The sequence below is a fragment of the Cervus canadensis genome, chromosome 32 (genome assembly GCF_019320065.1).
Source record: "Cervus canadensis isolate Bull #8, Minnesota chromosome 32, ASM1932006v1, whole genome shotgun sequence".
In the NCBI taxonomy this organism is placed as follows: Eukaryota; Metazoa; Chordata; class Mammalia; order Artiodactyla; family Cervidae; genus Cervus; species Cervus canadensis.
The window spans coordinates 34,585,576-34,610,627 of record NC_057417.1 but is presented as its reverse complement, the minus strand read 5'-3'; the positions used below and the strand labels follow the sequence as shown (position 1 = coordinate 34,610,627).

The following is a 25,052-nucleotide window of genomic DNA, read 5'->3' as shown; positions in this document are numbered from 1 at the left end:
AAGCAGTTTACAATAGCAGCAGACACACGGAACACTTGGAGATAAGTCCGACAGAAAGAAACGGGAAGCCAGAGGAGAGAGACCGTTCTCGGGTGAAGACGACACTGCTGAGGGCGGCTCTCCCCAGGGGACCCCGCTGCAGGGCGGCCCCAACCGAACCTCAGCAGGCTTCTGGGGAGGTCGACAAGCTGGGTCCAAAATGAATATGGAAATGCCGAGAACCAGAACCCCCCAAACTGAAGAGGAACAAAACTGGAGGCCAAGACGGAGCCTGGAAGATGGCAGAGGAGAGAGGGGCTGGCTCACCACCACGGCCCCCGGCCTCTCCTGACCCCGCTCCTCCCAGCCACACACACACAGACACAGGCACTCACTCTTGTACATAAACACACACTCACACCACTCATACACACACTTTTGCACACACACGCTCTTGTACACACACACATTTTGCACACTCCTGCATACAAACACACATGCTCTCCCACACTCTCACACACTCACACACAATACTTGTACATACACTCTCGTATACAAACACACATGCTCTTACACACCCTCGCACACTCACTCACACACACAATACTTGTACATACACTCTCATATACAAACACACATGCTCTCACACACCCTCGCACACTCACTCACACAATACTTGTACACTCGTATACAAACACATGCTCTCACACACCCTCGCACACTCACACACACAATACTTGTACATACACTCTCGTATACAAACACATGCTCTCACACACCCTCGCACACTCACACTCACAATACTTGTACACACACTCGTATACAAACACATGCTCTCACACACCCTCGCACACTCACTCACACACAATACTTGTACATACACTCTCGTATACACACACAGGCTCTCAAACACCCTTGCACACTCACACACACAATACTTGTACATACACTCGTATACACACACATGCTCTCACATACCCTAGCACACTCACTCACACACAATACTTGTACATACACTCTCGTATACACATACATGCTCTCACACACCCTCGCACACTCACACAAATACTTGTACATACACTCGTATACACACACACATGCTCTCACATACCCTCGCACACTCACTCACACACACAATACTTGTACATACACTCTCATATACAAACACACATGCTCTCACACCCTCGCACACTCACACACACTTGTACATACACTCGTATACAAACACACATCCTCTCACACCCTTGCACACTCACACACTTGTACATACACTCTCATATACAAACACACATGCTCTCACACCCTCACACACTCACACACACACTTGTACATACACTCTCGTATACAAACACACATGCTCTTGCCCCCACACACGCTCTCTCTCGCGCGCACACACACACCCTGCAGTCCTACTGCAGACATGCCATCTCCCAGGAGCCTCCTTGCCACCTCTGCGTGGACCCTGACACTTGTGCAACACTCTCCTGTTTTCACGCTGGGCTGTACAAGCGTGTCAGGCACAGACGTCTGACATGATGACCCAGCAGCCTCGGTCTCCCTCCATCAACAGAGCGGCGTGGACAGGAGGAGAAGGCTCTCTCCTCTCTCCCGAGCTGCCTCCTTGGCCGCTACCGCTGGGCGCGGGCTCACGGACGGCGGGAGCAGGCCTGGCTGTGAGGGCACACACCCACTGCAGGACGCGGCCTCTGTGGTTCCAACAGGCGACCAGCCCCGGAAGCCTGCCTGGCGGCGCTGGGGGAGCCACAGGTGCAGCAGTGGTGTCCGGAGGCCCAGCCAAGCCCATGTGCGCGGGCCGGAGCCGACCACCCCTCACCCCGCACCAGGCTGTCTGCACTGGCCTTGTTTTCCATCTCTGGCAGGGATGAGGATCTGATCTCCAGACAGAATTTTCTCTCTTCCTTTTTAATTAGTACTTGGTAACATCACCAAGCTGTGAGCTTATGGCTTTGTAGATCTTGTGTTTTTGACACTAATTACTCACAAAGGCTTTTTAAGCTCCATTTCAACTCTGCAACTGACACGCTGGTAATTAAACGAGAGAGGAAGTGGCAACAGACTTCACCCCCGGCCATTTCCACCTGAGCGCTGGGCTTCCACGTGGCTGCGGCCCCCGTGGCCCCGAGGCTTCAGCCCGGAGGCCAGAGGTGGTCCACCCAGGGTTCCGCCCTAGCCTTCCCTGCTCAGGGTCTGGCCCTGCTGTCCATTCTGGAGCTAGACCGCACGTCCTTGAAGTGGGAAAGGAGCTGAAAGTAGAGGCTTCCCCAAGGATCCTGAGGGTCCAAACCCATGGGGTGCCCGGTGCCCTTGGGACAGGTCGGCCCCCTCCTCAGGGCTCCCGTGCCCACACAGCCCCTCAGCCAGTCCTCAGTCGGACGTGGGCCGGGCCCTGGTGCATGCAGCCGCAGAACTGACCCTTCCTCCCCAACTCCCCCTGCAGAGCAGCGGAGTCAGGAGCCGGGAGAGCAGGGCAGGGTGTGTGCGGGTTACGAGGTGTGGCCACCCCTGTTCTCCCTCTCAGGATGGAGGCGAACTGGGGGACCAGGACCAGTGTGCCTGAGCCCCAGGCTGGAGGCTGGGCTGCAGCGGCGGGGGCTAGGGTAAGACGTCACTGGGCTGGCCAATCTCGGGGCTTCTGCAGCCGACGTGGCCCCCCTGGAGCCCCCAGGGGGCAGGGTGGCTGCAAGGGGGACCTGCTCACTCCTCAGGACCACGCAGGAGCTCCAGGGACCGCTCAGATCCACTGCAGCCAGGGCCGGCTCCCCCGCGACTCCCCACAGCCCTGTACAGGCGGTCCGCTCCCCGTGTCCCGACGGGGAGGCGGCCTCCTCTCTTCCTGGTAGAACCCAGAGGTTCTCTGAGGGACGATAAACCAACCAACAGGGTCCGGCCCTCCCCTCGGTGCCCACCCGGCGTGACGCAGCTGGGCCTGGGAAAGGGACGGGGTGGCCAGGCGGGTCGAGGTCCTGGTGCCCTTCTGAGGGCTGGCGCTCGGGGAGTGGGCCGGCTTCACTAGTCTGCCTGCCACTGACCGTGCCGGGACTCCCTTAAATACAATTGGTTAGCCACAGTTTAAGGTTCTTTATTGCAATTCTATTTTAAGATGCAATTAAAACATCTCATTGCTGAAGTGCACGGTTCCCACTGGGCTTTTCTGCTAACACAGAGTCAAAGCCAAAGGTGGGGGTAGAGACCAGGCCAAGACTCATGTTGGAGACAGTGGGTTTGGTCAGGACTCATCTACCATAGAGAAGCCCCCCACCCTACGAGCCGCCTTCCCCGGCACAAGCCAGGGCCCGAGACGCCCTCGCACACCGCACCCACGCCCTGTTCAGGCCCTGCCGCCCCGCTGGCCCAGGGCCCGAGAACCCCCCGAGCCACGCACCGCGCCCTGTCCAGGCCCTGCCGCCCCGCTGGCCCAGGCAGGTCCCGGGGTCTGGCCGTGCTGAAGGCACATCCTCTGCGCCCTCTCCCAGGGGCTCCATGCTGACGCCAACCGGCATGCCCTCACCCGGAGGCAGCTTCTCACGCTGCCCTGCCACCCAGCTCCACCAAGGCTTGCGACGTCCAGGCAGCTCAGAGCACAGGTGGGGCGGGGGCGTCCTTGGCTCTGGCTGGACCGCGCCCTGCTGTCAGGATGGATCACATCGACGCTACCAAGGGAGGCCCACCCCGAGGGCGCCCATCTGACGAGTCACCCAGGGCGTCTGCCCACTGCTAGGACCCACGGGGCGTCGGGCATAGGATGAGTGCCAGCCAGTGACCACCCAGACCAGCGGGGTGGGGGCAGAGGGTCCCGGCTCCCCAGCCCCCAGCCGGAGATGCTGCGTGTGCACCTGCATTCGCTCGCGGATGCCCCGCCCGCCCGCGGACAATGGGCGCAAAAGGGAGGAAGGGCTTCGTTCTCTGCAGAGAACGCGCGGGGATGAAGTCTGCGTACGCACAGCGTGTGAAGTGCATTTTCCGTTTCATCAGCACCTCAGCCCGCATGCGGCCACACTCGGCCTCCAGATGCGCTTCGCGGGGCCTGAATCGTATGACGGGCTTTGCTCATCCTGCTGACAGCGCTGCATTTGCATTGACCACATTCATTTAAAAAAGAAATTTCCAAACACATTCTGCGGCTGAATTTGCTCCTTGGCCCCAAGAATGGAATACAGATAATGTCCTCACTTCTTGCAGCTATCTTCCTCTGATTTAATTTCAGAAATGACTTTTGCAAAGGCCCCTCATGTTCACGTCTGTCCAGGGAGAGGAAATTACTCTCTTTGGGGAGTTGGAAGACCACAGATTGTTCCCAACTTTGCCAGCCTTTTCTGCCAAGTAAGCACCAGCTTTGTGTCAGGACACGGGACCCAGGACTCGCATGCTGCAGCCTGCGGGCAGAGAGCCGGGCATGGGTGGGGGGCAGCAGGGCACAGAGGCAGAGGCCAAGTTCGGTCGAGCCCAGAGGGCGCGCGGAGGTTCAGGGTGACCCTGCAGAGCCGGTCCTGCAGGCAGGCTCGAGAGCCCCCGCCTCGGCCTCCCTGAGCCGACATGACTCCGGGGAGTCAGTCGGGGCTCTGACGCCCGCTGCTCCCACGAGGCGGAGGGTTCCCGTCCAGTGCCTTCCCCACAGCCTGCTCACGGCCGAGGGGGCTCCTGGGGCTCGCGTCCACCAGGGGTGGGAGGGCGTGCGAGGGAGGGGTCGCCGGCCCTTCTGCACTCTGGGAGCAGGAGAGCGTGAGGGCCGGGCCCATGCGGGGAGACGGGAGCCCACGTGATCCTGGGCCACGACGAGCCACACAATGCTATCCTTCCCTCCAGGAAGGACGGCCACCTGGATTAGGAAAACACTGCTTCGTTTCCCAGAAGAGCGTGACCTTAAGGGGGAATCTCATCTCCCATGTAGCCTGGCAGGGCGTCTGTCTGAACACAGCCCACGCTCGCCTGTCTGAGTGGCTTCCCTGGACCTCGCTTCCGGGCCAAAGCTCCTGGGGTTGCGACGCCCCCTCGGGTTTCCAGGCTCCTCGGTGCCGGGCAGGGGAGCGGGGCACATGGCCACTGCAGCAGAGCCGGGACTTCAGGCCATAGCGAGGAGCCCGAATCCCGTCTGAGAGGCGCGGGGGCCTCGCCAGGGCGGGCCTGTCGGGCGGCTCACAGTCACCAGCCCAGCCCAGAGAGCCAACATCTGAGAGCGGTCCGGTGACATCATGTGATTTAAAAGTTAATTAAACGGAGGGGGATAAAGTATAACAGCCCCAGGTGTTTATTTTCAAGCAGTGTTTGGAAGGAAAGGGGGAAATCTAATAAGCAGCTCTGTGAGGTATTGCGTTAGGAGTAATCATGTCGCTAAATCACCCGGTGTCCACGGTGGGGCTCCCCCCGCTCAGGCGCCCCTCCTGGCCTGACACCCACGGCGGGGCCCTGCGGGACGTGGAGGGCGCGGAAGCCGGGCCCTGGCCCTCCTGAAGCTGCACCCCAGATGCAGGCGGGTCCCTCACTCCCAGCATGGGCGCCCCTGGGGCGGAAGGAGGAGAGCCTGGGGCCAGGGCCTGGCCGTGGCTGGGGCCCGCTGGACGGACAGTCACTGGGGTCACCCCTCTGGGGGGCTCCCTCAGGGTCTGGTAGGGGGAGTGCGGCAGGAGCTCCGTGGGGCTGGGGGCCTCAGTCCTTCCCGGCCCCTGCGACCTCCTTCAGGCTGAACCAAGCGAGCCCCCTTCATCCTCTGCAATCCCTGGGCATCGTGCCGTCCAGGGACCCGTGCACAGCCCTCCTGCTGGCCTCCGGGCACCATGTGGCTGGGCAGGTGGGGGGGCAGGCGGGGGGGGGAGGGCAGGCGGGGGGGAGGGGCAGGCAGGTGGGGGAGGGCAGACAGGTTGGGAGGGGCAGGCAGGTGGGGGGGCAGGCAGGTGTGGGGGCAGCCCTGGAGCCTGGGTCCAGCCCCTGAAAGGTCTGCTTGGAGCTAGCTGAGCCGTTTCTGTGAGTCACCAGGTAACAAACGGCCTCCCCAGCTCCCGCGGGGGTGCTTTGGCGAGGGCTGCGATTGATGGCCCTCATGGTGAAGTGTAATTACCAGCTCATTCCCCGAGCACAGGCACATTCATCCACGTGCCCGCTGAGGCCCTTGTCACTGAGCGGGCGGCCCCGCTGCACCTCTGCGCCTGCACAGCCTCCGCGTCCCCCGGTCCTGACGCCCCCGAGCTCCTCTGCAGGCCTCAGGCCCCACAAGCCGGCTCTGAACCCGTGGGGCCCACTCTGTGCCCCACCCACAGCTGCCCACGGCCCCTTCTGCTCACAGGGCAGCCCAGGGGGCACCCCTAACCCCTCAGCAGGCCCAGAGGGATGGAGTCACAGATGAGCCCCCGCCTGACGACGGCCCACAGGACCCGGAGGGACCCGGGCCCTGCCCCCGGCCCGTCCTGGAGGGCCTGGCGTCCTCCTGGGAGACGGCTGGCACTACCCGGGGCGGGGGAGCTCACCCGAGGGAACCTCCATCAGCAATGTCGCCAGCCCCCCGCCAGAGGCCAGTGCAGCAGCCCCACCCAGGCAGGCAGGGTGGGGGCGAGGGGAGACCCAGCCCCCCGCGCCGGAGGGACACCGTCAGGGCCGGGCTGACCACTGCATCTCCCCGGGGCTGCCCAGGACGTGTGGGATCTCCCGGATCAGGGATCGAGCCTGTGTCTCCTGTGCTGGCAGGCAGATTCCTCACCGCTGAGCCACCAGGGAAGCCCCGTGATTTACAGCCTTGTCTGGATACAGGCCCCGGGGTGGGGCTGGAGGGTCACCGCGCGGCTCTGTCTTCAGTTTTTTGAGGAATCTCCAGGCCGCTGTGCACAGCTGCTGCGCCAGTTCACACTCCCGCTGACGGTGTAGGGGGGCCCCCTTGTCTCCACGCTCATTGTCCCCGCTGCTCATTACTGCGGGCTTTCTGACGACAGTGATTCTGACCAGTGTGAGGTGACGCCTCCTTGCAGCTCTGATCTGCGTTTCTCTAAGACATCGAGCGTCTTTTCTGGAGAAAGGTCTGCTTAGGGCTTCTGTCCGTTTCTCGTTTGGGTTGCTTGCTTTTTCGTTATCGCGTTGTATGAGCTGTTTGCGTATTTTGGAAAGGAAGCTCTTGTTGATAATGTCATTCACAAACGTTCTCTCCCAGCCTGTAGGCTGTCATTTCATTCTGTTTACGATTTCCATTACTGTGAAAAGCTTTTAAGTTTGATTAGGTCCCATTTATTTATTTTTGTTTTCATTTCTATTACCTTGGGAGACTGATATAAGAAAACCCTGCTGTAATTTATGCCAGAGAACGCTTTGCCTGTCCTCTCTTCTAGGAGTTCAGAGTTTGATGGTGTCCTAATCTATACTTAGGTCTTTAAGCCATTTTGTGTTTATTTTCGTGTATGGCGAGAGGCTCCGTTGTAACTTCATTGATTTACATGTGGCTGTACAACTTTCCCAGTGCTGCTTGCTGAAGGAACTATCTTTCCTCCATTGTATGTTCTTGCCCTCTTATTCGTGGATTCATTGACTGTAGGTGTGGGTTTATTGCTGGGCTCTCTAGTCTGTCCCACTGATCCATCTGTCTGTTTTTGTGCCAGTACCACGCTGCTTTGATGACTGTAGCTTTGTAGCATTGTCTGAAGCCTGGGAGGGTCATGCCTCCAGCTTTGTTCTTTTTGCTCAGGATTGCTTTGGCGATTCTGGGTCTCCTATGGTTCCATGTAAGTTTGAGAGTTATCTGTTCTGGCTCTGCGAGAAGTATCAGGAGTAACGGACAGCACTGAGTCTGCAGGCAGCGTTGGGCAGTAGCGGCTGAACCGTTCTCACTCCTCATCAGCCCCTGACCCATGGACACAGCCTGTCCTGCATGAACATGGGCTCCAGTGCTGATCTCAAGTGCAGAACTGGCCCAGGACGCCAGGGAGAGGAGAGGAGCGGGAGACCGACCAGAGAAGTGCTGGAGGGGAGCACCTGAGGGGAGCACCCGAGGCGGAGAAGAGGGCTAGAGGGGAGCACCTGAGGGGAGCACTGAGGGGGAGAAGTGCTGCAGGGGAGCACCTGAGGGGAGCACTGAGGGGGAGAAGGGCTAGAGGGGAGCACCTGAGGGGAGCACTGAGGGGGAGACTGAGCAGGAGAGCACCCGAGGGGAGCACCGCAGGCAGACGATGCCTCCAGGGTTGACAGCCAGGCCAGGCCTTGCTAGGGGGCCGGGGATGTCTTGCCCCAGGACACTGGTGCCCATTCAGAGGTGCACTTGGCACGTTCTTAGACTCCCAGCCAGAGGTACAGGTGGGGGCCAGGGCCTGCGGGTCTGGGCTCCGCCCTGGCCCTGCACCCACCAGGGACAGGTCCCAGGGACAGTGTCAGCGCTGGACTCGATGCCCCGCAGCCCAGACCTCCTTCCTGCACGCATTAATTAGGGCAGAGTAAACAACAGTGTTTTTGAAAAACGTGTTTCTATGTGATTGCTTTTATAATTGGTTAGCTTAACATTTGAAATTTGATTTAATTTCAGCTTGATTTTCCTCACCACGGGGTCAGGCTGAGAGCCGGGGAAATCGCTGCAGGAACTCTGTCGTTAACGGTGGGGGTCCGGGGGCACGTGTGCCAGAGCCTGCAGGCTGGCATCGGGGCCGCATCTCAGCTGAGTCGGGGGAGCAGGGCGGGGACCCGGCAGCCCCTGGTTCAGAGGCTGCCTGTGTCGGGCGCCGCGAGCTGGGCGCTCCCTGGGAACCCTCCGTGTGGTGAGGAGTCGGGGCTGCTGTGGGCCAAGTGGGCGGCCAATGAGCAGGTGCTCGGCAGGTCTGAGCGGCAGCTGTCTGCACACGCCGCCGGCCAGATCTGTCATTTACTTAATGTTTTTTTTTAAATCAACTATCCTTATCAACTTAAATAGGCCCAGCTTGGAAGGAAGCTCTGTATCACCAGCGTAACGTGAAAACAAACACGCCTCCCACAGGGTGACCCTGACAATGAGTTCACAAAGCATCGCACGGAGCCTCGTCCGTGTCTGGGGGGGGAGGGGGGAGCCCACCGCGGGTGGGGGAGGGCCGGCCAGCCCCCAAGAAGCGCCCCCCTCCACTGCAGGAAGAAGGCAGCGGGGCGGGAACTGCCCCGGCAACGTCTGAGAGAACCATCACCGTCACAGCTGGGGGTCGGCAAAGGAGCACGGGCCGGGAACACTGTCCTGGGGGGGGCACCCCACTCCCCACAGCTCCCCCCTCAGCTCCAAGCCTGCCCCAGACATGCCCTGACCCTGGGACTCTGAAAGTCCATCCTGACCTGAGGATTTCTGACCCGAAACCAAGCCACCTCCCCCGTGTAAGGGGAAACCCGGCCCCCAACCCGGGCTGGCTGCGGGAAGCCTGGTGCGTGCCGGGCCCCTGCCTGTGGGGCCAGCACCCCCCAGGCTCCTGGCTCCCCAGACCCTGGGGTCCTGGTTCCCAGGTGAGTTAAAGCTACAGGGCTGGGTGCGGGGTAGGATGGGGTTCAATGGGCCTTGCACCCCAGCCCGGTCACCTCGCTTGTCCAGCCCCGGGGTCTGCTGGGCCCTTAGGCCAGAGGGCGAGCTGAGGACCGGGACAGGCGGGGCTGAGCTCCCTTTGGCCCCCACCCTGGGCCCAGCATGGGGCCTTCTGACCCAGCGTGTGTGGGGCAGCAAACAGATAGTGAACGTGAGGCTGCCCCGCGGCAGGGTCACCGTCAGAGTGCCCAGCCTGCCCAGCGGCCCACAAGACTCCAGCTCCCCGAGGGGCTCTGCCGGGCGCCTGTGCCATGGCTGTGGCCCCAGGACAGACACCAGGGTCTGGCCCGGCCCCGGCTCCGCCGGGACCACACCGGACGCTGGACCACACCGGGACCACACCGGACGCAGGTCTCCAGACCCCCTGCTCCCTTCCGTCTCCTGGAAAAACTGCTTTAATATTCACGGCAGCCGCACCTCGGAGGAGGGGCAGACAGACCGCGGCGCCCGGGCGGGTGGGGCTGAGAGCCGAGGTGGGCCGCTCCTTGGAAAGCAGAGGCTGCTCACGCGGCCCCTGGAGGAGTACCTTCCACAGACTTTGATGTGAACTAATGAGGTTTGCACAGTTAACCAGGACTGGCGGCCCTGGAGACTCGGCATCCGCCCAGGGCCAGTTCGCCACCAGACGAGCACTCCTGCCCAGCCCTGCGGCGTCAGCTCAGGGGGAGGCCTGGCTCCCCGGAGAGCAGGCGGTCCTGCACCAGGACTCTTGGCTCCATGAGCTGGACAAGGGCACCGTGTGACCCACTAGGCCTTGGGACTGCAGTCTAGCCCAGCGGTGGATGGCACCAGCCCTGCGGTCCTCTGACGGGCCCTTCCCAGGCCGATAGCACCCGAACCAGGTGCCCCATGACCGGTAAGGACGCCTGTGCCAGGCGGGGGCGCGAGCGGGTATGAGGGCCCCGAGCCAGGTGCTGGGTGAGGCTGGGGGGCAACGAGGCCCGGGCCTGCAGGGAAGGACGGGCGGGGCAGGGGTCGGGCCCACGAGCTCAGAGGCAAAGCCCCTTGGGGATGGTCTTTGAGAACAAGGGCCTACTGGCTCTTGGGATGGGGATGGGGGCGTTCTTGGGTGGGTCCCCCAAGTTGCTGAGGGGCTTCTTCTTTGAGGCAGTTACTAGCCATCTGCTGGCCTTGGGACCCCCAGGGCAGCACCCAGTGGGCGCTCAGTCACCCACACCCGCACCTCACACGCCTGCTCCTTGGACACATCTCGGGTGAACCGTGTTCAACTACAAACTGTCACCAGGTCCAAACATCTAGGGGGACAGCGTGGGCGCCTCAGAGCCCTGCCCCCGCCTCCAGCTGAGAGCTGTCACTGGGGCAACCCCAGGCACCTTCCCAAGAGCCTGCTGGCTCCAGCCCCGAGCCCTGAGCCCCGGCCGCTCAGAGCCCCCCCGCACGGCCTGGCTCCAGCCTAGTCCGTTCTCTTCTCCAGCCCCACCCCTGGCTCGGGCAGCTCTCTCCAGGGAGGCAGGAGCGATGGGCAGAGAACGCGCAGGATGGGGGGGGGGGTTCCTGGCCCTTCCCGCCTCCATGGGGGCGGCCCTCTCCACGCTCCCGCCCCCAGGAACGCAGCAGGCTGCTGGCCTGTGTCTGTGCCAGGGCAGGGTGGGCCTGGGAGCCAGGGTGGTGAGGGGCCTGCTCCCCCCACGAGGTTGGGGTGGGGGCGGCTGCAAACGCGCTCTGCTCATCCCAGCCGTTTTCCAGGGACACAGCGGGCAGCTGGGGGCGCACACCCACCGCCGGGGCAGCGGGGCCGGCAGGAGCCGGGACGCTCCCAGGCGCCTGCACGCCAGACCCTCTGGGGCCACGGGGGCCTCGACCTGAGTCTCTGACCCCTGACAACAGGCGCCCTGGGGTGGACCCTGCTCGGCCCGTCCGCAGGGCCCAACAAGCGGGACAGGCCGTGAGGGGGCAGGGCGTCCGGTCGGTGGGGACTGCACAGCCTGGAGACTGCAGGGACCCGTCCCACTGTGCTGCCCACCGTGGATTTCTCAGGGGCGGGGCCGTGGGCCCCCGGGAGGCGCGCTGACCCGGCCCGAGGGGACAGAGGCAGGCGGGGCCCCCCGCACATCCCCGTGCCCTGCCAGGGCACGCACGGAGCCACGAGAAGGCGCCCCGCTCACGGGCGCCGGGGACAGTCTCACCTCTGAGGCTCTGGCCCGCAGTCCAGCACCGCCCCCCCGGCTGACAGCAACGCCTAGGGAGTCACCTCCATCCCGCAGACGCCGACCCAGCGCCAGCCCTGGGCCACAGCTGACACCGGGGGGCCACGGGGAGGACCAGATGCCCCCAGGACGCCCCCCAGGGAGCGCGGGCGGGCCCCACGCGCAGGCTCTGCTCGCCCTGCCGCCAGACTCCGCTCCCTGCTTCCGACCCTCGGGGACCTGCCACCCTCTCTGGGCCCGAGGCCAGGCCCAGAACGAGGCCAGCTCCCCGGCCGGACTCGCCTCAGGGCCGGGCTGGGAGGACAGAGCAGGTGAGGGTGGACCCTGCTTCCGCCGGAGGCCACGCCTGAGCTGGGCCGGCTCGGCTGACCTGGACGCACGGGCGCAGGGAAGGCACGCTGGGTGCAGAAGTGGGGAGGCAGCCCCGGCCCACGGCCCGCCCAGCTGCGCTCCGGCTTCCACGCCGCCCACGGGCTAAGGCTGCGTTTACGTGTTCACGCGGCCGCAAAGGTTTACACCTGTTTACAGCAGCTTCATCTGTAACTGCTGAAGCCTGGGAAGAACCACGTCCTTCAGGAGGTGATGGACAAGCCAACCGTGGGTGGTCCAGACGGGAAGACGGCTCAGAGCAAAAGAGGAACCAGCCGGCAAGTCAGGAGGAGGAGAGCTGGGGCCTCAGTCAGGTCAGCAAGTAAGGAAGCCGACCTGTGAGTCCAGTGCCTCTGGGAAAGGCAAAGCCACGGAGCCAGTGACGACAGGGGTGCCAGGCGGTGGTGAGCACAGGGCTGCTCAGGGCACAAAGCTGTTCTGTGGGACGCGACAGCTCGCATTCGTCAAAACCCACAGCCCGGACCACACACGGGGAGCCCACGGACTCCACAGTTGAGACAACACGTGAGTCCTGGCCCATCACTCCTAACAGAGTCAGCCCTTGCGCAGGGCCCAGGGACGCAGCTCCGCCCCAACGGCGCCTCCACACACGGGCACACACGCGCACACGCCACGGCCCTGGCGTGTGAGAAGCAGCCACCTCCCCCCGGATCCCTGGGCCCTGTCCCCTCGGGTCTCAGACAGCAGGGCCGCCGTGATGCTGCTGACAGGGCCCGCTGGAAGGCTCAGGCTGCGGGGCCTCCAGACACCACACCCGTCTGCACTACTTACGGGTCTGGGCAGTGGACGGACGCGGTGCCCGGTTTAGAACATGGTGGTCAGCGGGGCCTGGATGGGGGCTCAGAGCCGCAGGCGAGCACCGCAGGGCCCAGGAGCACTGATGCCCACAGGGAAGAGAAGCGGCTGCCCACACGCGGGGCGTCCGGAAACCCCCACCTCCTCCCAGCTCAAAGGAACCCTGGCTGTCAGCTCCCGGGACAGACCTCCCGGGCACGCCGAGGGCTCCGGGCCCACTCCTGGGGGACAGACCTCCCGGGCACATCTGAGGGCTCCGGGCCCACTCCTGGGGGCGGGCGGGCCAGGGGCCAGGCCCTGCGGGGAGACGCGGGGCTGAGCTCTGGCAGGTGGCTCCCCTCCCCCGGGGCCGCCCAGGCCCACCCGCCCCTCTGCACACCTGCGGCCCCCACCTGCGACGGCGCAGCTGTTTCTAACTCTGCCTCCAGCACCCCTGCTGCCTGCGAAACCACCTCTGGGAAAACAGTCAATCACGGAGGCTGCTGTCGCCTGTGGTCATTCCTCAGCCGGACCCATGGCCCCGGAAGCCTGTGTCTGCCCCAGGCAGCAGGGCCGGCCTCTGCTCCCGCCAGCTTCCCCGAGACCCTTCCCTGGAGCTCAGCTGGCCGGGAATCTTTCTGACCCCTGGGGGCCAGGCCAGAAGGGCCCTGAGTCCAAGCCCAGTGAGACAGGTGCTCCACGCAGGGCGCCTGGAGGGGAGACCCTGCCGGCCACCATCTCTCTGGGTCCCTCCCGCCCTCAGCCCACACTCTGCACGTGCTCTGAGCCGGCAGGCAGGGGGCCGTGCTGGACACGGGGCTCCCGCCCCGACTCAGCGCCCTGGGGTCCAGCAGGAGGGCAGAAGGGCGCTGAGCTGTTTAGATTCCCACCATCGGGTGCGGCAGAGCCCAAGCCACGCTGTTGGCCCCCGAAAGCCCTCCCTGGGGCCCCGGCCTGGCGGCCCCCGACCACGGGAGCAGCTCGGGCTCAGGGCTCTCTCACTGGTCCCGCCCACCACCGTCCAGCTGCACCCGCGGCCGCGCTGAGGGCCCCTCCCTGACCTTCCCCCTGTTCCTCAGCCCCCAGAGAACACTGTGATGCGGGGTCCTGGGCCCCCGGGGCGGGGCGGGGGGGTGGACGCTGAGGGAGGAGGGCAGGGCCCGGGGCACACCGCGTCCCACCTTGAAGATGAGGCAGTCGGCCTTCTGCTCGGCGTACATGGACGTCAGCCGGTACTGGTTCTCCGTGGTGATGTCCACCTGGTAGCCGGTCAGCGTGTAGCACACTTTCCGGAACTCTTGGATCTTGGTCTGGAAGACCTCCTTCAGCCGCTGGTTCTTCAGCTCCGCGCTCTCCACCTGCTTCTTCAGCTCTGCGGGGAGGGACAGGGGGGTCAGCTCCCTGGGGTCTCAGGAGGACAGTCAGGGGCGGCAGGGCATCGACTGAGGGGTGAGGGGGGTGCATGCCACGCCCGGGGGCCAGGTGGCCACGTGCGGCTCCCCATGAGGACAGCGAGCCGGGCAGCAGGCGAGCTCACCCCTCCTCTGGGCGCGGACGGGGACCCCCACCCGGGACTCCAGCCCCGGGTCTGTCCCATTAGCCGGGGTAGTGGCAAACACTCCCCAGGCTGCCGCCGAGAAGCACGGGGGTGGGGGCCATGGGAGCGGAGGTCATCTGGAGACTTTGGATCACGCTGCCCGTGGTTCCCCGGCCGGCCTCCCAGAGACCAGCCCCTGGGAGAAGACCGGCTCCCTGGGTGTGGGGTGGGGCAGGGCACCCGGGCCCCGTCCTAACTGGAAAGCTCAGGGTGGGTCCGCACGGGGAGGAAGCAGCTGTGTGAAGCCACCAGGAGCACACAGCAGTTACACACGTCCTCCCCCCGAGACGCCGTCCTGGCAATTAAACCTCGGCTCAGCCCCGTGATTAGCGAGCCGGCTCCACTCAGCGCAGAGTAGCCTGTGAGGCCCGACGCTGCCCGGGGGGTGTGGGACCCCGAGGCCTCCAGCCTCAGCCTAGTGTGCGGCCTGCCCTCCCCGAGGACCACCCCCTCACTGTGACGGGGACGCGAGTGGCCCCTGCCGCAGGCTGACCCTCAGGACCCAGGGCGTCTGGTGCAGGTGTGAGCGCCCTGGCGGGGCTGCTTTAAGATGAGCGGATGTCGTCAGGGTGTCTTTCAGAGGGGGCGACAGGGCGGGCAGGAAGCCCGCACTCTGGGGAGAGAGACCCCCCACCTCTCCCCCCACACTGGTTCCAGGGGTCGTTGGGGATGCAGCCGTCTTGAGAATTAGGCTGGACTGAGTGGGGCCCGGGGCCGGGCGCTGCTGGGGGGACGGGGGTGGCAGCCACCGCGGCCGCGAGGTGTGTGCAGGGTCCCCCGCCTCATAAGCGTGGACTTGGGCGGCCGACCATTGACTGCAGATCCGCGTCAGAGGTGGGGCCCTCTGACCCCAGACCTCACGACCCTCACAGGCTCCACAACACGCCAGGATTCTAGCACACTTCCCGAGTCTTGTCTACACGGCCTGCAGCGCTGGGGCAGCCCAGCCCCGAACCAGGGACCCCAACGCCAGGCCTCTCCACGGCCCCCGCGCTCCTGGATGGCCTCCTGCCCCGAAGGCCGGAGGGGCGCCCTCACTCCAGAGCCGAGCCTGGGGACAGGGCCCTTGATCAACCCAGTAATCAGACTTCAAAGTCAGAAAGGCAGCTGGCCGCTCTGACCCCAGGTTCTCCCCGTGCCCCTTAGCCAAGCCACCGAGGACAGGCCGTTAACAGGGGGAAAACCTGTTCTGGAGGAAGCGCTCCCGGCCGAGCGTGTGGGGGCATCTCACCCCGGACACAGGCCACATCGCCGATGAGCTTCGGACGCCCGATGGGGACGGGAGCGTTCGGGTGACGCACGCAGCCCGGCCGTGAGAGGGGATGCCCGCTGTGTGCAGACGTGGCCTGCTCCCCCGCCGACAGACCCCACAACAGGCGAGTGACCCGAGCTGCCTACTGCTCGCGGAGCTGCCGGGACGGCCCCAGGACCCCGTGGGGCAGGTCTTGCCCCGGGCCCAGCGCAGCCCTCTCAGCCCACAAGGCGAGGCCCGCACGCAGGGCTTGGGGGCAGCGTCCTCCAGGCCTCGCGGGCGGCCGCCGGCTGAGGGTACCTGGCCCTGGGCGGCCTGGTCCATGGGGGCAGGCCTGGGGCAGCAGACCCGCTGAACGGGCGAGTCCAGGGAGGACCCTGGGGGCGGCCCCTTTGATTCGGGGCAGAGTCAGTGCCTTGACCTGCCCCCACGATCCATGTAGCTCAATCGCTTACATAAATGCGAATGAATAATTCACAGAATGGCTTGGATTAAATAAATAAAAGATAGGCCTTCCTCCGTGGAAACAGCAGCGCTCTGGCGCAGCCTCTCCCAGAGCGAGCAGAGGCCTCCCCGAGTGGGGCCAGGGGCCCAAGACCCGGAGCCTGCAGCAGTCACAGCTGTCCCCCCGGGGCCCGGGCTGGCCTCGGGCCTGACCTGCTAGCGACGGCCACTCTTGGCCGACAGCAGCCAGCAGCCAGCAGCTGCCCGGCTTGCTAAGCTCCCAGCCCCAGACGTCACCCTCACGAGCTCTCCCAGGCCGCTCCACTGTGCTAGGCACGAAAGCCTCACCCCTGGGCCCTGCGCAGGGCCCCTGGCCTCCCTGCCAGCCCGGGCAGCAGGCGCAGCTGAGAGGGCCCTAAGCCGTGGTGTGGGACCCGCCGGCCATCCCTTGCCCGTCCTGCCCTCCAGCCTGCGGGCAGTCCCTTCTGAGCTGAGCCTTCCTCCCCACCCCACCAGCAGGCCTGAGCTGTGGCCACGGGAGGCCTGCGCCCAGTCTGGGCAGCCAGGGGTCTGAGGGTCCGGGTGAGGGCGTCACCCCACTCCTCCTGCCCCGGGGGACCCGCCTCCCTGGGAGGAGACAGAGTCCAGCCTCAGGCCCAAAGGCCCGTTTCAGACACTCCCTTCCCGAGACGCCCGCAAGATGCTCCCGGGACTCACACCTGTGGCAGGGATGGTCTCCCCCAGCCCCACTGATTAGCACAGCTGGAGAGGGTCTCCCTAGCTCTCTCTGCATCTGGGGGGGAGTAAGGGGGTCTCTCTGTGTCTGGGGGGGGTAGTGAGGGGGTCTTTGGGGGGGAGTGAGGGGGTCTCTGGTTGGAGGGGGAGTGAGGGGGACTCTGTGTCTGGGGGGAGTGAGGGGGGTCTCTCTGGGGGGACTGAGGGTCTCTCTGTGTCTGGGGGGGGAGTGAGGGTCTCTCTCTGGGTCGTGGGGTGACTGAGGGTCTCTCTGTATCTGGGGGGTACTGAGGGGCCTGGCAGCTGAGCTCCCTGTTGAGCCCTCAACCCCAGCAGCTGGGCAGCGGCCGTTCCGGAAAGGGGGCTGGGGCCACATGGGTGTCCGGCAGACGAGCCCCAGAGGGAGGCCCCGGCCAGCCTCCGCCCCCCGCCCACCCAAAGAAGCATCCACAGAAGACATCGGGGTCACGGGACTCGCAGGAGCTTCTAACCTACAGACGGGAACAAGACAACCGGCAATGTCCAGCCTCGTCCAAGAGGCCGCCCCACGGCGGGGGTCAGGCTCCCATGGACGTCGGGGAGGGGCTCAGACAGCAGAGGACGCCTTCCAGAGACACAGAAGACAAACGGTAAAGACCAAAGACAGGATGAAACCAGCGGCCCTGGGCGCCCCAATACCGAGCTGGCGGGAAATTTACAGAAAGAGATTTCGGAAGGCGGGCAGGAGAAATGTCAAGGACACCACACAGAAGCCTCCGGAAGCAGAGGCCGAGTCTCCCAGGCCAGACGGGCTCACACACCGCCTCCTGCAGGGAGCAGGAGCGGGATCCACACGGGCATCCGATCCCAGGGCCACCAGCACGACCAACCACCAACCCAACAAGGCGGGCCGCAAAGCTCCATGCAAACCGGCTCCCGCCTGGGGCCTGAGGGCAGCCGACGGTCTCTGAGAAGCCCCACCCTGCCGTCCGCAGCCCCCGAACACACAGTGGGGCGGGAACTGCAGAGGAAGGGCAGCGTGGACGGTGGGGCAGGGGGCTGACAACAGGGGGACGCCGCCTGGGGAGGCCAGCCCGCGGTGACGGGCTGCGGTCTAAGCGCCAGGCAGTGTGCGGAGGCCAGCGGAGGACAGAGAGGCAAGAGGAGCCCCGGAGGGGGTGGGATTCATGTGTCCCCAGAGGATGGCGCGTGTTGCTGGCCGTGAGGAACGCGGCCAGTCACGGGCGGGCCCACGCCCTTCTCAGGACGCTGCCCACGGCCAGTCACGGGAGGGCCCACGCCCTTCTCAGGATGCTGCCCACGGCCAGTCACGGGAGGGCCCACGCCCTTCCCAGAGGGCTGCCCACGGCCAGTCACGGGAGGGCCCACGCCCTTCTCAGGACGCTGCCCACGGCCAGTCACGGGCGGGTCCACGCCCTTCCCAGAGGGCTGCCCACGGCCAGTCACGGGCGGGTCCACGCCCTTCTCAGGACGCTGCCCACGGCCAGTCACGGGAGGGCCCACGCCTGTCTCAGGACGCTGCCCACGGCCAGTCACGGGAGGGCCCACGCCCTTCTCAGGACGCTGCCCACGGCCAGTCACGGGAGGGCCCACGCCCTTCCCAGAGGGCTGCCCACGGCCAGTCACGGGCGGGCCCACGCCCTTCCCAGAGGGCTGCCCACGGCCAGTCACAGGAGGTCCCACGCCCTTTCCAGAGGGCTGCCCACGGCCAGTCACGGGCGGGCCCACGCCCTTCCCAGAGGGCTGCTCGCGCCCTTCCCAGGACGCCACCCACGGCCATCACGGCAACACGAGGCTCCCATAGGTGCTCCAAAAGGCCTTCTGTCCCCAGACGATGGTGATGCAAGCCCAGGGCGGCTGGGGGCCCCGGATGGGAGGGGGCGCTGACAGCACCACGGGGGGCTAGTGCAGGGACCGGCACCCCGGCGGCCTCCCCGCGCCCGCTCCATGGAGGGACCCGGCGCGGGCGCCCCGAGCCGGCCATGGACAGGCCCCGCGGGCTGCCTGTGCAGGCTGTGCTCCTGCAAGGACCCTGTCTGGGAGTTGGGAGCAGCGTCTGAGATTGTCCTTTGGGGACTCAGAACAGAGTCATTTTTCTTTCTGAAAAGTGAATAAAAAACACTTAGGTAATGCTGAGATCTTCAGGCTTTATAAAAGCAACAAGAGGTTGACTTCCTCTTCGTTATAAAGAGCATCTCTCTGCAAAAGGGTCCACTCCCAGGACACCTGAGAAAAGCAAGAGGAAGGCCTTCGGGACTGCCCAGTGGCGGGGGTGGGTGGGGTGGGGGGCAGGACGCGGGCTGGGGGGCACCGTTTGCTTTTCTAAGAGCGGGACCGCCAGCTCCCACGTTCACACACAGCCTGTCCCCCCGGGCACAGCAGGGGCAGCCACGGCGGGAGTGAAGGCTGCCTAGCTCCACACTGCTCACCAGGAGCAGCCTCCGTGGCCGGCTCCGCGACGGGGAGGCCGAGGCTGGGGACAGGGGTGGACCGGCTCTCCCGACTGCCCCGGCCGGTGGCTTGGACGGAGGCTGGTCCACCTGGGGAGCAGGGCTCCCTGCGGCCTCTGGACGCTCGGCCTCGGGCCCCGGCAGGCCGTGAGCACCGCTGGCTCTGCTCAGGCCCTGTGCAGGGCCCCTGCTAGGGCTGAATTATTCATGTCTGGGAACGCCTAAACTAGCTCAGTTTTACATTTTTAAATATTTAATAATTAGGCATCAAATATTGATGCAACTTTATTAGCCACCATGGGAGCCGGCACTGCAGGGCTGGGGCTGTGAGTGCCCCGGCCCCGAGGGCCACCTGGACTGGGGAGACGGTGGGGCGTCTGTGGGCGCCGAGCTCCACGAGTGGGACTCCATCACAGCGGAGCGAGGCTGCCCCCCGACACGGCAGAGCCTCCTGCTGGGGGAGGAGGGGAGGGGAGGTGGCAGAGAAGCCCGCGTGGTCCACAGGTGCTGAGGGGCTCGCGGCCAGTCTGGCAGCTCCGTGGTCCCGCGCTCCCCTCCCGACTCAGCACCCAGGCCGGACGCCTTTCCAGGAAGGGCACGCCAGGCACACCAGCCCCGCTGCTGGCTGCAGCGACAGGAGGCCGGGACCCAGACTCGCTGGCCAGAGTCTCCTGCCGCCAGAGGGCCCAGAACAGTCTCTCCGCCATGAGCCCAGGCCCCCCGTGGGGCAGGAAATTGCACATTTCACGCGAGAGAGGAGACGTGGCCCTGGAATTACATGCAGATGAGCAGCACGCGTGCCCACCGCCAGGCTGCCTGGCAGACGCCCGCCCTGGTGAGCGCGGCGCCGGCTTTCAAACGGGCCTCGCTGTGTGGTTAACTGCTCGCTCGGCAAGCAGCTTGTCACCTTGCACAGAAATGATCTGAAAAGACACCAGCAATTACAGCCCACCAGATTACGGGGTGGGAGAGTCCCGGGGTGACAGGCGGGCACGGATGCGGATGCCATACCACGCTCTCGGGAAGCTGCCCTCCCCCAGCGCCAAGACGCTGCAGCAGGGGCCCAGGGGGCGGCTTGTCCCCTGGCCCGAGCCACGCCAAGTGCTAACCCACTGGCTCCTTTGGGAACAGATGGCCAGTTGAGCCTGGACGAACAGCCACAGCCTGCTCCCCCCCGGACCCAGACAGCCCTGGGCAGGGTAGATGTGAGGTCAGGCCCAGAGAAGGTCAGTGCCCTGCTCAGCATCACCCAGAGAGCAGGGGAGCCGGGTGGGCCCCCAGAGGCCCACGGGCAGAGCCAGCCCTGCAGTGAGGACCCACCCTGCCTCTGGGCCGCCTTGGGCACAAGGCTGACCCCCTGCCCAGGCCCCAGCACGGCCTCTGGGCCCCACGTTTGGTGCCCTCGTGGAACTTGCTGCCCTATGATGACTTATTAACCTGCTTGGTTGCTGACCACCCACGTCTCCCAACTAAAGCCCCCACGGGGGGTACCTGGGTGCACAGCTCGTGACTGCCTCTCATCCAGCCAGCTGAGGCTCCCTCTGCACACGCTGGCTGGTCTCACACTTTGGAAGCACCCCACAAAGCATCACCACGCGCACCCCCACTTCAGGACAGGGAAACGGGCTCTGGCAGTCACAAGCAAAGCGCCTGGAGATATATTCATGTGCTGACGTGTGCACACACACACACACACGTGCACATTCTTTCGCACACATTCACACACTCGGCAGGGCCAGAGACCCCCCAGAGAAGAAGCGCCTTCGACCCCCGAGGCGGATCGTGAGAACACCGCTGGCTGACGTGGGTTTCCAGGGGCTTCCACACACCCTGCAGGCTGCCTGCCAGAGGAGGAGACTCTGGGGAGCAGAGGATGATGGGGCTCTGGCCTGCAGGCTTGGGTGGGGAGGAGCCCGGGGTGGTAGCTGTGAGCTGCTGGCCGGCGGGCACTGTCCCGAGTGGGGGGCGGTTCCAGGAGGCTCTGGCTCTGTCCATCCCACGCTGCGTGCATTATTAATTCTTGGTGGTGGGCTCGCAGAACACGAACTCCCTGGAAGGCGAGCTCCCTCTCAGAGAGGGAAGGCTTCCAGAGCTCATCTTTTATTGACTGAGTCGTTCATGAGTCAATCTGTCTGCTTTGGGCGAGACAAGAGTTTAAATTGTCTCTCTCTTCCTCCTTTGGAGGCAAGGCGGTCTATTAAAGCTGCCGACGTCTGCAGCGAGGCCTCACGGCTGAACTGCAGGACCTCCTCAGGTGGCACGGGAGCAGAGAGAGAGCCTTCAAACCAGCTGGGCTGCAGGCTTGGGAAGCAGCAGACGGGGTGAGGGCAGCCTGCGGGGTCTGCAGGGCCAGGACACAGGCTTCCCAGCGGAGCCAGGCCCGGGCGAGCACCTCTGGGAAGATGGGTTAGGGTGACCTGGGAGTGACCACACGGAGAGTGTCCTGGCTCCGCCTGTGAGATGGAGCGAGCCCGATGCACATGCCCACTGGTGGGGGGTGGGGGAAGGAGGTGGCGCGGGCCGTCCTGCAGAACCTCTCAGCCTGGACGGCCCTGCTGTCCCGGCACACAGGGCCCCGGTCAGGGACAGCCTCTGCCCGGGAAGGAAGTGGAGGCTCAGAGGGGCCAAGGGACTCGCCTGAGGACACACAGCAGTCAGTGGCCATCAGGACCAGAATCTAGGCTGCGTGAACTCTGCTCCTGGCCCAGGCAGTGGGGCTTGGGCTGACCACCAACAACGTGACGGCACGTGGCCCCCTGCAGAGTCCAGACGTGACAGCATGTGGCTCCCCCACCGCGGAGTCCAGAAGATGCCACTGACGCCCCCCTGGCCGCGGGAAAGCCTTCTCCCCCGTCCTCCGCCCAGCCCCCACCTCTCCAGAGGCCCCCGACCACGAGGAGCCGCAGCGCCAGCAGCACAGGCTCTGCCCAGCGAGGGCGGGGAGGGAGGTCCTCCGGGGCCCCCGAGGTGGCGGCGATTTTGGAGCACCCCCCGCTGTGGGCCCCCAGCAGCGGCAGGAGAGCACCCCCCTGGAGCCCCCCGAGGAACCCGGGAGGCCCTCTGGCCGTTTCTTGAACAGAAACGTACCGCAGAGCATGACAACCCCCTTCTCACCGAGGGCAACGCAAACCTTCGTCCACACGGGGCTCGGACCAGGTGCTCACAGCAGCCAGGGCATGCGAAGAGCCCGTGGGCGCCAGCTGACGGGGGGCCCGCCACGGAGGGCGTGCAGAGGGGGTCACCCAAGACACAGCGATGAGACGCCCACGGGCTGGGGGACCCCCTTCCTGTGAGGCGTCCAGAGGGGACCCACCGGCAGAGCCAGCGGCCGATGGGGCTGCAGGGGGCACAGACACTGACTGCAAACGGGAGCGAGACCCTTCGGGGAGTCCTAACGTCCCGGAGCCGGACTGTCGGGACGGGCGCTCAGTGGAAACACCTGCTCAAGTAGAACGGCAGACAACTGGGCGTCTAGGTTGCTGTTCTTTCTAAAGACTATCAGAAGAGCGTCAGGTTCATAGCAAAACTGGAGGTGACAAGGACTGCCTCAAAACCAAGCCACAGCGCCCACCCCCATCAACACACCCATCAGCGGGGAGCCCTCACTCACGAGCCTGCCCAGAAGCCACGAGCCCCACGGCCCACCGCTGCCGTGATGCTCACCTGGGGGCCGTGCCACCTGTGGGTCCGACCGAACGTGGAACGGCCAGCATTCAGCCTCCCAGAGGCACAGAGGACAGCTTCCTCGCCCTGAACGTTCCCAGGGCTCCACCCCGCTCCCCAGCGCCCCCCGACACCCCTCATCCCCTGTCTCCACCGATCTGCCCTCTCCAGACGGTCGTGCTGCCAGTTACATGGTCTGTGGTCTTTCCAGGCCGGCTCCTTTCGCTCAGTCATGGGCATGGAAGCTTCCTCCGTGTCTTCCTCCTGACTCGACAGCTCATCTGTTCTCAGCACTGAACGACGGGCCGCTGTCTGGACGGAGCGCGGTTTACTCACCCGCTTGCCTCCTGAAGGCCCCACTTGCCCCCAGGTTGTGGCACTTGCAGGTTTTCGTGTGGACATACGTGTGTCTGGCTCCTTTGGGAAAATGCTGAGGGGTGCGACGGCTGCATCATCCAGTCGCTTTGTAAGAAAACACCAAACTGGCTTCCAGACTGGCTGCGCCATCCTGGGCCCCCACCAGCCACGGACGGAGTTCCCGCGGCTCTGCAGCTTGCCAGCGTTCGGTGACGGGAGCGAGGGGCCTGGGCCGTTCTCATGGGCTTGGGACTCTCACTGTAGCCCGGGGAGGCCAGTTCTGAGCCCGCTAATCCCGCGATGCCCAGGAGACAGCTCGTGGAGGAGTCCCATCAGGAGCCGGGAGCCGGGGAGAGGGGGCGCGGGGACCCCAGAGACGCTGCAGACACCGGCCCTGCGGGGCCGCTCCTGCCCAGACAGCCTGACTGCCCCGGAACTCCCCCGCCACCCATGTTCTGAGCAGGCGGCCTCGCCTAGCCGTTGGGTGTTTCCAACGTGGAGAACAGGGTTGGCTGGGGGCGCCGGGTGGGGGCGCTGGGCTGGTGCTGATGCTGGGGTCCGGCCCCTGGACGGCGTCAGGTCTGCCCGTGGCCCGGGACACGGCAGGGCCACCAGGGACTTGCTCACGGGCAGCAGGAGGCAGAGGGGCCCACAGCCGCCGCGGTGGGGGCTGGCACGCCCCTTCCTCAGCCTGTCTGCCTGCAAACCCGGAGATTAAATTACACGACTCCCTTACAACTCCAATTAAACACCTAATTGATGGTGTTGCCCTTTATTACCTGACACCAAGAGCAAACAAACAGTGCAGAGAGAGCAGCCCGGGACACACAGTGATTAAAGTGCCAGGCGGTTTCCACACAGAGCCTGCCTGGGCACGGCTGACGCGGGGGCCCTCCACACCCCAGCGGCCGACGAAGGGGCCCTCTGCACACCCCAGCAGCCAACGAGGGGGCCCTCCGCACCCCAGCGGCCGACGAGGGGGCCCTCCGTACCCCAGCGGCCGACGAGACGGGCTCTCTGCACACCCCAGCGGGCAGACCCGGTGCCACCCCCGCTGGGTGCGCCTGGGCTCAGGGGCTCTGCTGATGTCCAGCTCCTGCAGGGGTCGTCTTGGGCTCTGGGGAAGCCACGCTGGAGGTGCTGAGAATGGCCCAGCAGCTCCAGGCAGCAGCCAGGGCAGCAGCGCCCACCGTCGGGCCCACGTGGCCCTGCCTGACCCCGGCAGCAAGCACGGTGACCTCCCCATGCCTCCAGGCCCCTGGCTCGTGGGCCCGCGTCCCTGAGAAGGCGCGCGCCCTGCCAGGAGCTTCTGGCTCTTCTCTGGGGCTCGGGTCCTGCCTCCAAAGTAGATGCCTCACCAGAGCCATAGGTTACCTGCTGTGACTGTCAGGGGAGCCGCCGGGCAAAGGGTTCTAGAGCTGTTTCTGTTTTTCCAGCAAAGGTGACCCCAGGAGAACCCCGAGAATGGGAGGAGAAGCAGGCAGGCTTGGGGCCTGGGGCTGGGGGCGCAGGGAGACGCACGGGCCCCTGTTGGAGGAAGGCGGCCTGGACCCACGTTTCCGGACACGGCCCGGCAGCAGACGGAGGCCAGGAGCGGGGCGGGGGTAGAGGCACACATCCGGGACCCGCGCCTACAGAGGGGCTCCCAGCATGCGGGGTGCCCTGATCCGGCCCCTCTTGGTCCCATGGGCCTGGCGCTCCCCCACCCATCCAGAGACACGGG

The 25,052-nt window shown here is 65.1% G+C and overlaps 1 protein-coding gene across 3 annotated transcripts in view; it reads right to left on the bottom strand.

The window, feature by feature from the left end:
- MAD1L1 (mitotic arrest deficient 1 like 1) overlaps window positions 1-25,052 on the bottom strand; it is a 233,028-nt gene that overhangs the window by 8,921 nt on the left and 199,055 nt on the right. For all 3 annotated transcript variants that reach the window (XM_043456237.1, XM_043456239.1, XM_043456238.1), the window contains one exon: window positions 14,013-14,203. In XM_043456237.1, the coding sequence (XP_043312172.1) occupies window positions 14,013-14,203 (191 nt within the window). The remainder of the gene's footprint in view (window positions 1-14,012; window positions 14,204-25,052) is intronic.